General features: G+C 43.4%; 2 protein-coding genes across 9 annotated transcripts in view; one reads left to right on the top strand and one right to left on the bottom strand.

Annotated features, from left to right (window-relative positions):
• TSPAN4 (tetraspanin 4) overlaps positions 1-215 on the bottom strand; it is a 474,563-nt gene extending 474,348 nt beyond the window's left edge. For 2 of the 6 annotated variants that reach the window (XM_054825776.1, XM_054825781.1), the window contains exon 1: positions 7-144. The gene's annotated coding sequence lies outside the window, so the exon portion shown is untranslated. Of the gene's footprint in view, positions 1-6 lie in introns of all 6 variants that reach the window. The other 4 variants (XM_054825787.1, XM_054825789.1, XM_054825782.1 and 1 more) reach the window with 4 other exon arrangements.
• On the top strand, positions 178-5,569 carry POLR2L (RNA polymerase II, I and III subunit L). 3 transcript variants are annotated; one of them, XM_054825793.1, is made up of 3 exons: positions 178-338; positions 841-948; positions 5,084-5,569. In XM_054825793.1, the coding sequence occupies exons 2-3, from the start codon at positions 854-856 to the stop codon at positions 5,190-5,192; spliced, it is 204 nt and encodes a 67-aa protein (XP_054681768.1). In that variant the 5' UTR covers positions 178-338; positions 841-853; the 3' UTR covers positions 5,193-5,569. The 3 variants fall into 3 exon arrangements, with proteins under 3 accessions (XP_054681768.1, XP_054681767.1, XP_054681769.1); XM_054825792.1 differs by lacking the exon at positions 178-338 and adding an exon at positions 345-411; XM_054825794.1 differs by lacking the exon at positions 178-338 and adding an exon at positions 426-553.
• Positions 5,570-14,629: the final 9,060 nt, after the last annotated feature.

Below are 14,629 nucleotides of genomic sequence, written 5' to 3' on the forward strand. Positions count from 1 at the left end.
ACCCACCTGGGAACGATGAGGAGAAGGAGGAGCAGGGGCGGGCGCCGCGCTCGGTCGCTCGCACCACCGGTGCCGCTGCTCTGCGCTCCCGGCGCCCCAGCTGCCACTCAGCACGCCACACGCGAAACGCGAAAAGAAACCCGCCCCGCGCACGCACTCTCTTGAGCCGCCCGGGACGCCGTAGGCTCGGCCGCTACCATCCCGCCGCCCTGCGCAGAAACAGGGGTGCTACAGGCCGCCTGCCGCGGTCACCTGCCTGGTGGCGGCGCGCCTTTCCTCGCCTTGATGCACTGGTAGCGCCCTGGCAGCCGGTACGGGAGCGCGGAGGAGCTGTTACGGTAGGAGTCGCCTCATGGGGTTACGGGCCCCTCCGTGCTTCGGCGGGCCTGGGATCTCCCTCGCCGCCTTAGGGTGGGGTTCGTGGGATAATTGGGACCAGTCTCCTCCAGGGAGACCTAGCCCGGCGAGCGAGGCCTCAGCCTCGGCCTGCCCCAGCCCTACAACCGCTTCTTACGCCACCTCTAGACCTGTTTCTGCCGGCCACGGGACAGGGGTAGCCGACTCCCGGGGGTCGGGTGCTGCCGGGTTTCCCAGCGGCAGAGCGCCGCCGCCCACCGCTTTACTCGGAACTGCCTCGGGTGGGAGGTGGTGCGGGCCTGACCGTCGGCGTTGCGCTGCTGTAATTCAGTCCCTCCATAACGCGGCCTCTTCTCTTGCTTACTGTCACGCAGTCTGTTGAGCCGCCGTTTGAGACTTGTACACGTTCTGAATTTCCTTTCTTATTCCTTTTGGAATTTGGTCATTTTGTAGAGGTGTGATCTGTATTTTTTAATCTTACAGCTACAGCGCAAAAATGATCATCCCAGTCAGATGTTTCACGTGCGGAAAAATAGTTGGAAACAAGTGGGAAGCCTATCTTGGCCTTCTGCAAGCAGAATATACAGAAGGGTAGGTATTATTTCTGTATGTTTTTTGACTCAGATTTTAGATAAGATTGCACAGTGCGTAAGATATCTAAGTGCAAGATCATGGCATTACAAAGTAGCTGTAAAGAGGCTAAAAACTACATACACATTCTGAGGCTATTTAATCAGAGGTTAGAAATTATAATAGGTAATAAAGTACTCATCTACCTACTGAATCTTTCTGAGTAGTAGTATGCAAGTTGCCATGTCATAACCTTCATACCAGTCTCAAATGTTTAACTCTGGAACCGGAAGGAAAGAAATAAGCAGTACGGTCAACATTGACACCAATGTGCTTTTTTTAAAGGTGAGAGAAAGAAGTTAAAAGTATAAGAAGTAACTGACATTGTCAACAATGTATGCCCATTTTAGGTTTTCTTAAAGCATTTTATATTCGCTACCTGGAATTGCTAACCTTATTTGAAAGCACTGCTTTGCAGCGGGAAAGGGGAAGTTTAACTGCCCTACACTGATAGTCCTAACAATTCTATTTTAAGAAGTCTGGGCATGCTTTGCATAGCCAGAATTGCCTTTAATAGTTCAAGGAGGGTCTAGCTGTGGTGAGACTATTTCAGACAGGTTTGAGAAGGTAACTCTTGAGAAGTATTTACATTGTCATCAAGTTTAACTATGAAGAAAAAAACCCATGGATGTTCGCAATTCAAAGGAGTGAAAAAGAATGTTAGAAGTTTGAGAGACTTCCCAAAGTGATGTTGAACTGCTAAGTAGAAAGAAAAGAGTATTTGCTTTGCATTCAAATGGTTAGGGTTACTAATAGGTTTTTAAAGGAACTTATGCCTATGAACTATCAGAGGAATGCATATTAATAACACAGATTTCACTGCCTTTTCTCTGAAGTAAATGTGAAAACATTCCTATGGTTTAGGATACTATTTTGTCAAATGTTAAAACAGTGGAGCACAGAACAAACAGGGAAGGAAAGCTCTGGGTTTTGAGCCTCATCTAAACTTCTAGGAAGTTGCAATTCTTCTCTGTGCTTCTCACTGCTTGATGTGGAGTTTGCAGGGGAAAGATGTCCTGTCCCCCCCCACTTCTCAGTTTCATAAAAACAGTCCAGTGAAAATCATTTGATACTTTTCCTAAATCTCATTACTTCTGTGAGTAGCCTTTTTAGAGTGCATTTGTATCCCAGAAGCTGTCAAACATAGCTGAGTAGAATATTGCAGCTGCTAAACTAAATGTATTTGGAAAGTTCCCACAAAAAAATTATTTTTTCTTCAATTTATGGAGTTAAAAGCATTAAAATAGTACAGATTGCTAATCATTTCTCAATAATACTTAAATTTAGCAGAACTATTCTGGTAGCACTTCTGACTTACTTTCCAAGTATTACATTTTAATATTTTTCCTGTCTTCATTATTCCTCTGCATTTGTATGGGACAGGAAGATGTACGTTTGTCCTGGTTTCAGCAGGGATAGAGTTAATTTTCTTCCTAGCAGCTGGTATAGCACTGTGTTTTGGATTTAGGATGACAATAATGTTGATAACACACTGATGGTTTTAGTTGTTGCCAAGCAGTCAAGGACTTCTTGGCTTCTCATACTGCCCTGCCAATAAGAATGCGGGGGGGCACTGAAGAAACTGGGAGGGGACACAGCCAGGGCAGCTGACCCAAACTGGCCAAAGGGATATTCCATACCATATGATGTCACGTTCTGTATATAACTGGGGGGTGGGCCAGGAGGCAGGTCAGCTCACGGTCTTGGGAAGCATCAACTATGGTGGTGAGAAATTGTGGTGTTCATCACTTGTTTTGTGTATTCTGTTATTATTATCATAATCTTCCTTTGTCCTATTAAATTGTCTGTATCTCAACCCATGAGTTTTTTTTCCTTTTCCATTTTCAGGTCTTTTCCCCCATCCCACTGCTGGGGGGGGAGGGGGAGTGAGCAAACAGCTGTGTGGTTGTTCTAGCTGCCTGCCTAAACCACAGCATTGTTATTGATAAATGCTCTCTTGAAAACAATTACTATGATCACTGGTGTGATTCTGCAATGCCTGTTCAAACTCATGCAGTCATGGTATTGTAAGATCAGAAGCAGAGTTTACATGTATCAAACAGTTAAAATCTTACAGTGCAGTGTCAGAATCACTGTTAATAGGGACTTAAGAAATGGATGGACAAAATGGAAGACACAAACTTATCTAAATAATTTGAAGTTAAAAAGAGACCCACACCTTTCTGTTTGTCCCTTAAAATTGCTCTTTTTCCACAAGTTCTTGGAAGCTAAAGGAAAAGGGAAATACAATTGAAGTTGTTTTAGCTGAAATGTATAGTATGACTTCTAAAGTTGTGATTAATATTACTATTTTGCATCTCTCATAACTGCATTTGAAAGTTCAGAACTTTTTAGATAGCTCTTAAAACTTACATATCAACAGATATCAGATGCTTTTGTTCTCAAATGTTTTGCAAAACTTAGGTATTGTATTATATTGTTTATAAATATTCTTTTTTTAAAAAAATACCCTGTTCATATACTTAAATAACTTCTGCAAATGCTAGTCCTAAAATGAATAGCCCTGCTGTTCAAGCCCTTGAAAATTGTTGATAGGTACAAGGACTAATTGACATCATCGGAGAAGCTGCTGGAGTTTGAGTCCATGCAGTTAGACCGTACTGCTTGAAGTCAAACAACCTTTTACCGTGGTCCAGCTTACGCAGAGACTTCCTTTCAGGCATTTGTACTTTAGAAAAGTATCTATCAGCTTCTTCCTACTGCGGAATTACAGGTTTAAGGAAATTACACTTGTTTCAGGCAAATGCTGGATTGTTGCACTGCATCATATAAATCTAAAGACCTGAGATCAGTCATATTTCATGAATGTCAAATTCTGAAGGAGTATCAGACTGGCTTTATGGTTAATAGGTTGGTACTAAAGAGCTTGGATAGCTTCACTTATCTTTAAGAGGTTTGATAGCAATAGCCATTGAAGACATATGCAGTGGTTTAGGCTAGGATGACTCATACATTCTCTACCCAACCATAAGAATCTTGAGCAGGCACTCAGAAGGAATTAAGTGGAAAGACTGTAAAACACAAATTTCTTGTTGAGCAGTCAGCACATCCTTATTTGTATATTTGTGGGGAACAAGTTGTATGAGTGAATACCTTCTTATATGGGAACTTGAAAGGATTTTAGCCTTCCTCAGAATTAGCATCTCATCCATATGTGGGGTAGTTTGCATTTTGAGTTATTTTAGTTTCTATGTATCTCTCACCCTTTCAACATGGCTTAGATCACAAATTTATCTTATCAAATAGGCAAGTATCATCCTCAGTTTACAGAAACATTGTGTTATAACAGAGCTTAGAGATGCTAACAATAGCCTGGATAATAATTTTTAGAGATGCTGGTCCTTATTCCTGTGTCAGGAGACCGTCTAGTGCCTTTGTGCTGCCTTCTGGCATACAACTAGCAGGAGGTGTAGCCAGCAGAGGTAATAATGGACTGTCCAGGATTTTAAGAGGAGTGGAAGTGACTTCCCGTAATTTCAGAACTGTGTTCTTGTTACTGCATTCACACCTCTTGGTTGGTTTTTAACCAGATCAGCTCCTCTCTTTTCTACAGACTTTTGTAAAAGGAAGACTGAGTTACTGTAACTAAATAATTGAGGTTCAAAATGTACCATATTTCAAGTCTCTTTTCAGCTGTGAAGACTAAAATTTTATTTCCAAACACAAAATGCTTGCATCTCACTTAACCTTGCTGTTTCATGACCAAATACACCCTCATGAGTAGGGTAGTTCAGAAGAGGAAATTCATGAGAGTTAGTCTGTTACAGTTCTATTCCTATGGGAGTTCTGCAGACTTACCTCTGAAAGTTTGGTAGTTGCGTCAGCTAGACTCCATCTTCAACAGAAGACTGTGTGCTCTTGCAGGCCAGAGAATGGGCAAACACCCTGTCAACAGCAGTAAATGGAAAAGAACATTAACAGCACATACTAAATTTCTATTTCTTAGTTTGAACTGCAAACAAATTTTCCTCTATGACTAAGCTCAAAGTAATCAGTATGTTGCTTAGAAACACTTACAAGTGGTTCTGGCTCACTTCATCCATTTTGGTTTTTTATCATTGTTGTTCATTAATAGAGATGCCCTGGATGCCCTTGGTTTGAAGAGATACTGCTGCCGCAGAATGCTCCTAGCCCATGTGGATCTGATTGAAAAGCTTTTGAATTATGCACCCCTGGAGAAGTGACATGAAAAAACGTACCATGCTGCAAGCCATGTGGAACGTATCTTTAATTCTAAACGTGAAACTGAACTTCAGGCAGTGAAGGATGAAAGCCACCTGTAGTACAACCACTGAGAGATGTTTACCTTCTGGAGAAAATACTGCCCCCAGCCACTAACCTCTTTCAAGGAAATAAAGGAAAGATGAAGTCCACTTAACCAAGATTTGGAGATTAAATTAAAAGTTTGGATGCTTCTTTCTAAATCTGCGTTTGGAGTTGTTTTGTGAACTTTTAGATGCTTCTGTCAGCAAAAATAAATATTTGTTCAGGTAGAAAAATTACTGTATTTTGTAAAAATGTTGAAATAAAGGAGGTCTTTCCCTGTAGCCTTCCTACAGTTTCTGGATGGAGTTAAGCATATGATTAGATCTTGCCATTTGCTTGTGCTGGTTACTTTGAGGTTGGGAGTACTATTAAGCAATCAGTTCAGTGTTTTGCATGAGGTAGGCAAGGGGATTAGAAACATGGGACTGAAGCTCGGGGTTCCAGTGACAGGGAAGCGGGTAGGTTTGGTGAGAATGAGGCATTACTCCTGAAAGCTTCTGGAGCTAGCAGAGTACACTTCCCACTGCAGTTAAAGTGAACTTGCGGTCTCTACTCCAATTCTTATACAACACCGGGGCAGCTGTATATTATACAAAACAGGGAATCAGATGGTACAGTGCCCTTCATTTAGGTAAAACATGTATGAGTGTTCCCATAGAAAGCACTAGATGTGAGAATTTACACATGCTGGTGTGAACAGGATCAAAGTCTTGATCTTGCCAAGCACCTGCACCACTCTGTAGCTGGTATACATGCAAGCTTTCCACTTGTTAGTCATTTCATTGGCTTCACGTTGTGCTGTGGCTTCATGTGTGGTGTGGCACTGCTCGACCAAATGGGGAGTGCTCTGCGCTCTCCTTGTGGAACAAAATGCTGAGAGGTCAGCTGAATGTGCAGGTGACCTACACTGAGAGACAGGCACTGACCCCGCCAAAAGGTCTCACCTTCCTGTGACACTATCGGCTTGAAAGCTGGACTATATTTCACACTGTTCTCTGACATCCAGAAAATGCATCATTCCAGATACATGCGCACAGACACACCCACCTTACCTGAAAATGACGGAGGCCAATTCCTACATCTGTGCATGCTCAGGATTCTGTTCAAACACAGCATTAGCCCATATGCAAATGTAGGACAAATCATCGTTACAGCAGCCTTGTAGAAAACAGTGGAACAGATGACAATCGCTTAGCTTGCAGTCTGTTACTCCTCAGTACAGTTAAACTTTTGGCACTCACATATCACGTTGCTGGGTAAGAAGTATCTCTGTGGGTTCTTTTCCACAGTTGAAGAACTACAAAAAAAAAGTGGTTAGAACAAAACCTGATTTTCTACAGATGGTAATTTAATGCACTTACTGGGTCAAACTTGTATGCACAAACCTTAAAACTAGATTGTCTCACAAAATAAATGGCAGGACAGCTTGCCTTTGGCTATCACCCCACCAATCTTCACACTTGAACTTGCCTTTCAATTTAGTACAAGGCAATAGTAGATGTTTCCCATATTCAGCAGTTCTTCACTGAAGACATTTTAAAACCATATGCTTTATTCTAATGCAAAGAGAATTAAGCAATTAATTCCAGCATTTGTTTCATAGTTGGTTGGATAGCTTATGTTCTGCATGCCTGCTGCATTAGCTAGCTAAATGCACTTTATAAAAAAAAACTTCACTTCTCTTTCAGGCTATGTTTTTTAAAAGGGACACTATGAAATACAGGATGACCTTTCCAAACTGAACTCTTGTAGGACGCATTTCCATGCTACAGTGGAGCGTTACATGGAGATACGTGCCAGCTTATTCACAGAAAGATCGAAACGCTGGGCCCAGTGCTTGTTCCATGAGCTGTACTGAGAAAGCGCAGCAGCCTGGCCTGGTACGTCTGGCAGAGGCAGCCGTGCATTATGCCGTGCAGAAAGCTGTCCTGCATCAGTGCCAAAGAACTGGATTAGACAAGCCAATGGGACCGTTTCTATCTCCAAAAGCAATTTTCTAATCTAGTTTTCTGCTTTAGAATAACACGTTTCTTTTCAAAGCTGTTGCCATGTTGTCTGATATGAAAAGCTATGGCTCTTAAATACTTAAAATGAAGATGTAACTTGCAAAAACACAGCAGGCCTCATTCACAAATTCAAAGGAAAAAGAAAACCACCTTGGTTGCTCTCATTACTGTTTCTCACAGACAACAGGGTGCAGTGGAAGCCAATGAGAGTCTGGTGTCGCTCCATCAGACAGATATTGCACAAGGAGCAGCAAGAAACCTGCGTAGCAAGACTGACTCACAGCAGGCATTAATATTAGCTCATGCAGCACATGACAACCTGTCTGCATCACAGCTTTTCCTCAGGAGTTTGCAAACACAGCACCGACCAAAAAAACCATTTCTGTAATGTGGCAAAGCAAATGGTTTATCATGTTCATACGAAAGGTTGTCTCAAGAGTTTTGTCCTTGGGAGGGTTAGGAGCAGAAGTAGAGCTTAAATCCTGCTCTGTAAGGAGGCAGTGAATTTTTCAATGGATTTCTATAAATCCCAGCTTTCACTACTGGTCTTTGGTAACTAGGAAAGTAATTCCCTTTTCACTGTCATTTCTCCATGCTTGCTTCTGCAGCTGTTAATAACATAAGCATATTGGATCTGCTTTCTAACGTGCCAGATCTCTTTGAGAAGAGCCATTAAATATGCTCACAATAACTATACCTTTTAAAGCCAATGTAAGAGACACATGCATATACACAGAAGAAAAAAAGCCTCAGTTTTATCTGAATCTTAATAAAAAAGAGCCCTTAGCAGAATAACAGATAGGCAGAAATGGCAAAAAAAGATAAATTGTACTGAATATGCAGCCTTTAATTGCGTGCAGAAATCTGTCAATTGGAAGATTGCTGAAAAAAAACTAAAATCCAACCAGTGCTCTGCAGTCATTTATTTACTTTATTAAAGCATTTTGGAAATTTTTCAAGTCTGTTTTGAAAGACTGTTGCAGGGATCGTGCTAACCTGGTATTGGAAAAGCAAGCAAGCACAATCGGAAGTGTAACTGAAGAACCCCTGCCACCCAGGCTGCAGCCTCCCTGGGGACAGGGCGCCCTCAGGCAGGACTTCCACACATCACTATCATATAAAAATAATGAAGTAGTGCCTGAGAAGCACATGATGGGAGCTGAGATCATGAAAGTGCAGAGGAATCTGCTTGTGAAGTCCAGCATCCTGCCTCTACCTGGAGCATCAGCACCAAGGTATGTGTGTGCTTGGAAAGCTTTAAGTTTCTTGAAATTGTAGCCAAAAATATAGGCCTACTTATATGTGATAAGAAACTATTCATTGTTACTTTAGGTAGAAGGCTAACGATTCTTAGAATGAGCACCTGCTACACATCATGATAAAAAGGAGGAGCTGCAAGACACTTCAAGGTCCTTATGTACGTACTTTTCAGAAAGGGAGGACACTAATTGCCTCCAGGAGCATCCTTAGCTTCCTAAGGCATATAGCGAACAGTTACCAACACCGAAGTATTGAGAAACTAGGGGAAAGGTAATTTGGGCCAGGGTCACCACGATCACTGATCCATAAGCCCCCTACCCAAATTATACCACCTACTCAAAAGACAGAGGTGGAGAAAGGAACTGAGCATGCGTTCTAGTTTGCATACTAGGTGAAGAAATATGAACCAATTATTGTAATGGAGAGTGTACCACTTTGTAATCTTTGTAACATTTGTGTATAAATATGACAAGAGAACCAGTGTTAGGTGTGCCTGATTTGAGGAACTATCCTCCTGACACCCAGCGCTACAATAAAGGAAATGCCTGCTTCTTAATGCTAAATTGGTGTTAAGGAGTTTTCTTTTATTCCCAAATTTCGGTGACAAAATGACAGTTTTAAACAAAAAAAAAAAAAAAAACACAAAAACAACACCCTTTTCGTCACGATTCTGAGTCCATCTGCAGGAAGTGAAGTGTTTTTGTGCCTATCTGTAACAAGCCTCAAGTCTTATATTTCAAAAGGAGTTTTGCTCTGAAAAACAACCTCTTGTGAAGGTCTCACCCCAGGGTGATTTACCGAGAGGTGTGCTGGGCTTTTGTTCTTCCCATGACCTTTCCCCAAATGCAGCCTGGAATTGGATACTAAAGTCTGACTTCTTGTATGTGCTTCTTGTCTATATGAAGAAAAATGAAAACTCTGAAAACCTTGATTACAACCAGAGCACAAACCCCGTAGCTGTACGTTTCCATAGCGATGCCTAACTAGCCCTGTGGCTACAAATCTACATTTCATTGGTAATAAACTACAAGAATCCAGAACACAAGCTACCTATTTCCCTGCAAATAGCTCTACATGAAAAAAAAAAAAAAACCCAAAAAACTGTTTACCACTACCACCTGCCAAAAAAAACCTCCCACCAAAACCAAATAGCTTATTTGCCTCTAAAAGCAGTTTAATTCCAAATAGTTTCTAAGTTCAGTACGGATCCTAGTAAGAAAATAGCACTTCTACTTAGTCCTCTCTCTGAGCAGACCCATTTACAGCCATTTGAGCTTAATTAGCCAGCAAGATTTTCTTACTCCTGGAACTTCTCGGTTGAGACACCTCCAAAATAATGTTGTTTCTACCTGGCTCTGACTGCTTAGATGATGAATACAGGTTCAATTTCCCCTTCAGCGAATTTGCGTCATGATTTATATTGTGGCTTTGTTTTCAGATCCAACTTTTATTCAATTCCTCTAGCCAGTGAGAAAGTATTTTTAATTGTTCAACAGGGACAGCACAATAGAGATGTTTGAAAACCAAGGACAGGAAGCACGTGGCTGAGACTTTGGCTTTGCCATGTGTTTGATGTGTTGCCTGCTGAAGTCTGTGGGAGTCTTTTCATTAACTTCAATGTGACTTAAAATGGCCTGGTAGCGTGTGGTGCTTACACCACTCGCGTGTCCAGGATTAATTTGTTTTGTTAAGTTCTGCTAAGAAAAGCTGTTTGAGGTGCCCAAGCCTTAGATACTCAAAGAGCTTTCAGATCTTGCTGCAGACCTCAGCTGTGTGCACCTCCAGCACATAAGGCCATAAAAAACAATAAAAGGTAAGAAGTTATCTTTGGCTTCAGTGACTCCAGCCACCTGGGGGGGAGCTGCAAGGCGACTGGCTCTGCTTTGGGCTAGTGCTTGGAAACAGCACAATATTTAGGTGGGAGTATGTCTCATTGTGGTGGATTGAGCCTGGCTGGGGACCAGGTGCCCACCAGAGCCACTCTCTCACTCCCCTTATTCACTAAACGGGAGAAAAGGCATAACGAAATGCTTGTAGGTCGAGATAAGGACAGGGAGAGATCACTCACTAATTATCGTCACGAGCAAAACAGACTGAACTTAGAGAGGGAATTCATCTAATTTATTACTAGGCAAAACAGAGTAGAGGAATGAGAAAATAAAATCAACTCTTAAAACACCTCCCCCCACCCCTCCCATCTTCCCGGGCTCAACTTCACTCCCGGCTTCAACCTTCCCCCCCTCAGCGGCACAGGGGGACGGGGAATGGGGGTTACGGTCAGTTCATCTCACGGTGTTTCTGCCGCTTCTTCATCCTCAGGGGGAGGACTCCTCTCATCGTTCCCCTGCTCCAGCATGGAGTCCCTCTCACGGGGTGCAGACCTTCAGGAGCAAACTGCTCCAGCGTGGGGTCCCGCGTGGGGTCCCCCATGGGGTCACAAGTCCTGCCAGCAAACCTGCCCTGGCGTGGGCTCCCCTCTGCACAGGTCCACCGGTCCGGCCTGGAACTTGCTCCAGCGTGGGCTTCCCACGGGCCACAGCCTCCTTCAGGTGCCTCCACCTGCTCCGGCGTGGGGTCCTCCACGGGCTGCAGGTGGAATCTCTACACCCCCTCATCCTTCCTCCATGGGCTGCAGGGGGACAGCCTGCTTCACCATGGTCTTCACCACAGGCTGCAGGGGGATCTCTGCTCCGGCGCCTGGAGCTCCTCCTCCCCCTCCATCTGCACTGACCTTGGTGTCTGCAGAGTTTCTTACATCTTCTCACTCCTCTCTCCGGCTGCAAAAGCTCACTCTCTCTAAGTGTTTTTCTTCTTCTTAAATATGTTATCACAGAGGCGCTGATTGGCTTGGCCTTGGCCAGTGGCGGGCCCATCTTAGAGCCGGCTGGCTTTGGCTCTATCAGACACAGGGGGAGCTTCTAGCAGCTTCTCACAGAAGCCACCCCTGTAGCCCCCCCGCCACCAAAACCCTGCCACGCAAACCCAACACACTCATTTAAACCCTCATCTCTTTCTCCTTGACGCTCCCTTACAGAAATATATAGGGGATGTAGAGCCAAGACATGCAGAGAGAGTTAAGTTTTGCACCCCCAATCTTATTTCTCCTTCTCCACAAATGCACATCTTCCAGTCACCTGTTTTGGTGGCCTACACCTTGTCTTGTGCTTGCAGATCACACATAGCTGGGGTGAAGTCATGGAGCTCCCAAGCACCACACAAGTTTCCCCACAATTTACTTCCTCATACACCTGCTCCCATATTGAACATTGTGTCTGGTAACAGCCACACTAGAAAATTCATGCGGAAAAGTCCTTCATTTATTCTTCCCAAATACGAAGCAAGTGTTTTAATAAAACAGGTTCATTATTTCCTGCTTTCAGGAGCTGAACAAATAGTGATCAAAGAAGGGCATGAAACAGCAGACAAAAAGCTAAAAGCCCATATACTTTGGGGAGCGCAAGAAACCAGCAGTTAACAGCAAACTTCAAAGCAAGCGGCAAAGGCTGTGGTCAAGACTTTCCGTAGGCGCTGATTATTTTGAATTAACCCACGACCCACCCCACAGGCTGGATTTGTAGCTAGGAAGAAGAAATACTGAGTATCTGCTCTTTGGGAATCAGACCTTCTTCTTTTAAAAGCAGGTCTACTTGGAGCTCTCCAAGAAATGAATGGCTTTTAAAAATTATTAAATAAATCAGTGCCAGCAGAAGGACAGCTGTGCTCAGCACCCACCTCTAGGTGCTAAACTTTCTTGAGCTGCTGCTTTCCACATTTTCTGGTGGTTCACGGTAGTGGTATCTACACAAGCTTTGAATCACTTCAGAGATTAACATAAATCTCACTGTCCTTACCAGCATCTCTCCAGAAACCCAGTCCAAGTGCATGAAGCTCAATGGGAATCTTTCCTCCAACACTGGTGTACTTTGAGTCCATCCCATTCCACCTTCTCTTTGCTTTCTCCAGGCTGGTCACATCAGCAGCGGAGACTTCCCTTACCCATCTCCATGTAACGTCATTGGTCATGTCTTTCAAAGACAAAAAAAATGCTTCACCTTAAGGTGCATATTTAGGGAAGGGCCTTGACAAGAACAAATAAGCTCATTATGCAAGCCTTGAGCAAGCCACTGGTGCAGTGCCTCAGTTTCCCTGTCTGTACCTCTGAGATGGCACTCATCAGAAACCATCAGAGATGAGCAACAAGGAGAAGCCTAATCTCACTCACTCCTAGTGTCTTCTTGCCTCCCTGTTATCAAGGACCCCTACCATATATTGCCCTCAAATCGTAGTAGAATATCTTAAATAGATTTTTAAAAGTGCTTTTTGACTGTGAACAGAGCCCAGTGCAGGAACTGCTGATGGAAAGCTGCTGCCCTGAGCTTGTGCAGCAATTCAGAGAGCAGCAGCATCAATGTCCCCAACAATCCAGAAGGTACAAGAACACAGCTAAAGCCCAATTATCTCCAGCTATTTACTCAAAGCTGCCTTAAAGTGCTTCCCTCACCTTGGGTTTGTTTTTTTTTTTTTCCCTTTTTAACTAAGTCTTCCCTATGGTAGGGTGTATGAAAGCATGCTTCTCCCCAGACAGTGCTAGGAGAGGGAAGGGAGAAACATCCACTTAATGGAACAATGGGGTAAATGGTAATCAGAGCAGTGTCAACTACTCACGGTTAAAGGCTGCACTGATGAAATAGGATGTCCTCCTACAACTATTGATCAGCCACTACCCACCACTGACAGGCTCTGCTCAGCTCTTCATCAATACTGTAATGGTCTGCAATACAGCCAAGCCCTCAAGCCTCTTGTTTCCAAAGAAAGTGGAAATCCAGAACTTTTATAATTGAGTTTATAAATTTATACGCAGCAATAGGAATAGCTAACACATGGGCTGGAGGTATAACAAGAGGTTTTGCTGCAATTCCCCCTGAAAATTTAAAAACAAAACCAAGATGAGTGCTGCTCTCAGCTGTAGGCCTTTCCTTGTAATGAGATGTGCAGCTGAAGCAATTACTAGCTTTAGTTTTTTAAAGGAGCAATAGCAGTTTGACTAGGAGGTCTTCCTCCAGGAATGAGCTAGTAAATGAAAGCATTAAGTTAATAAGGGCTTGAGTGCTTCAGATCATTACAGAGACAGCCTACAGCTCTACACTTCACCAACTTGATTTTTTTATTATTAGTATTGTCAAAACAGCTTGAAGAAAACCCCCTTTGGATCCACTCAGCATTAAATGCAGCCTAGACAAATGACTGCTTTCCTCCATTAAACAACATTTTTAAAAGGCAAAAAAGTAATAATTAAATCCCACTGATGAATAATTACTTCTAATAAATAAAGAGAAACAAATGCCATTGAACTCAGCAGATTTCATGTTAGCTACTCAAGCTGCTACCAAACCAAATGAACATTCTGTGCTGCAATAGCTAGGAGCAGCAACATAGAGAAACTGCCATTTCAGCTACAGCGGGAGACATCTCAAGACATGGCTCTTGAGGGTTGAGCAACAGCCAGAGCAGCCAGTGGTTCCTGAGAGCCTGGCATCTTCCGTCCGCCCACAGCCCCATGCTGAGCACAGTAAAACACCTTTTATCCTGCCCTTGTCTCAAACCATGGATAGGCAAACCTGCTTTGGGCCAGGTCCAGGACATAGATCTGCATTGTCCAGAGCAAAGCTGGAGCCTCCACCCAGGCTCAAGGTGGTTGTGCACTGCCTGAGCGAAGGTCCTTCACGGAGGCTGTGGTCATACTGCCCCAGACCCACCAAGCCAGCAGTGTTTACCCTTAATTCCCTGCCAGTGCACCATGCCCAAGAAGTCAACAAACTCCAACTGCTTCCACATCTCAACCCAGGGCAGATTTTCACAAAAGAATGTGACTCTTCCAGGGGATACTTGGTCAGTAGAGCTCTTTCTTCTACTGGAGGCTTTTTATAAATTATCCTCATCCTTTTTCCCTCCCAACACACCTCCCCCAGGTGTGTTCCCAACTCAAAACATCTGAAATTTATTCTAAACTCTGAGTGTGATCGGCTAAATATAACCAGAGAGAGCTTCAGGCCTTTGTTCCCTTCCGCACATCTGCTTCCAGGGGGTCT

Source organism: Grus americana, chromosome 5 (assembly GCF_028858705.1).
Source record: "Grus americana isolate bGruAme1 chromosome 5, bGruAme1.mat, whole genome shotgun sequence".
NCBI lineage: Eukaryota > Metazoa > Chordata > Aves > Gruiformes > Gruidae > Grus > Grus americana.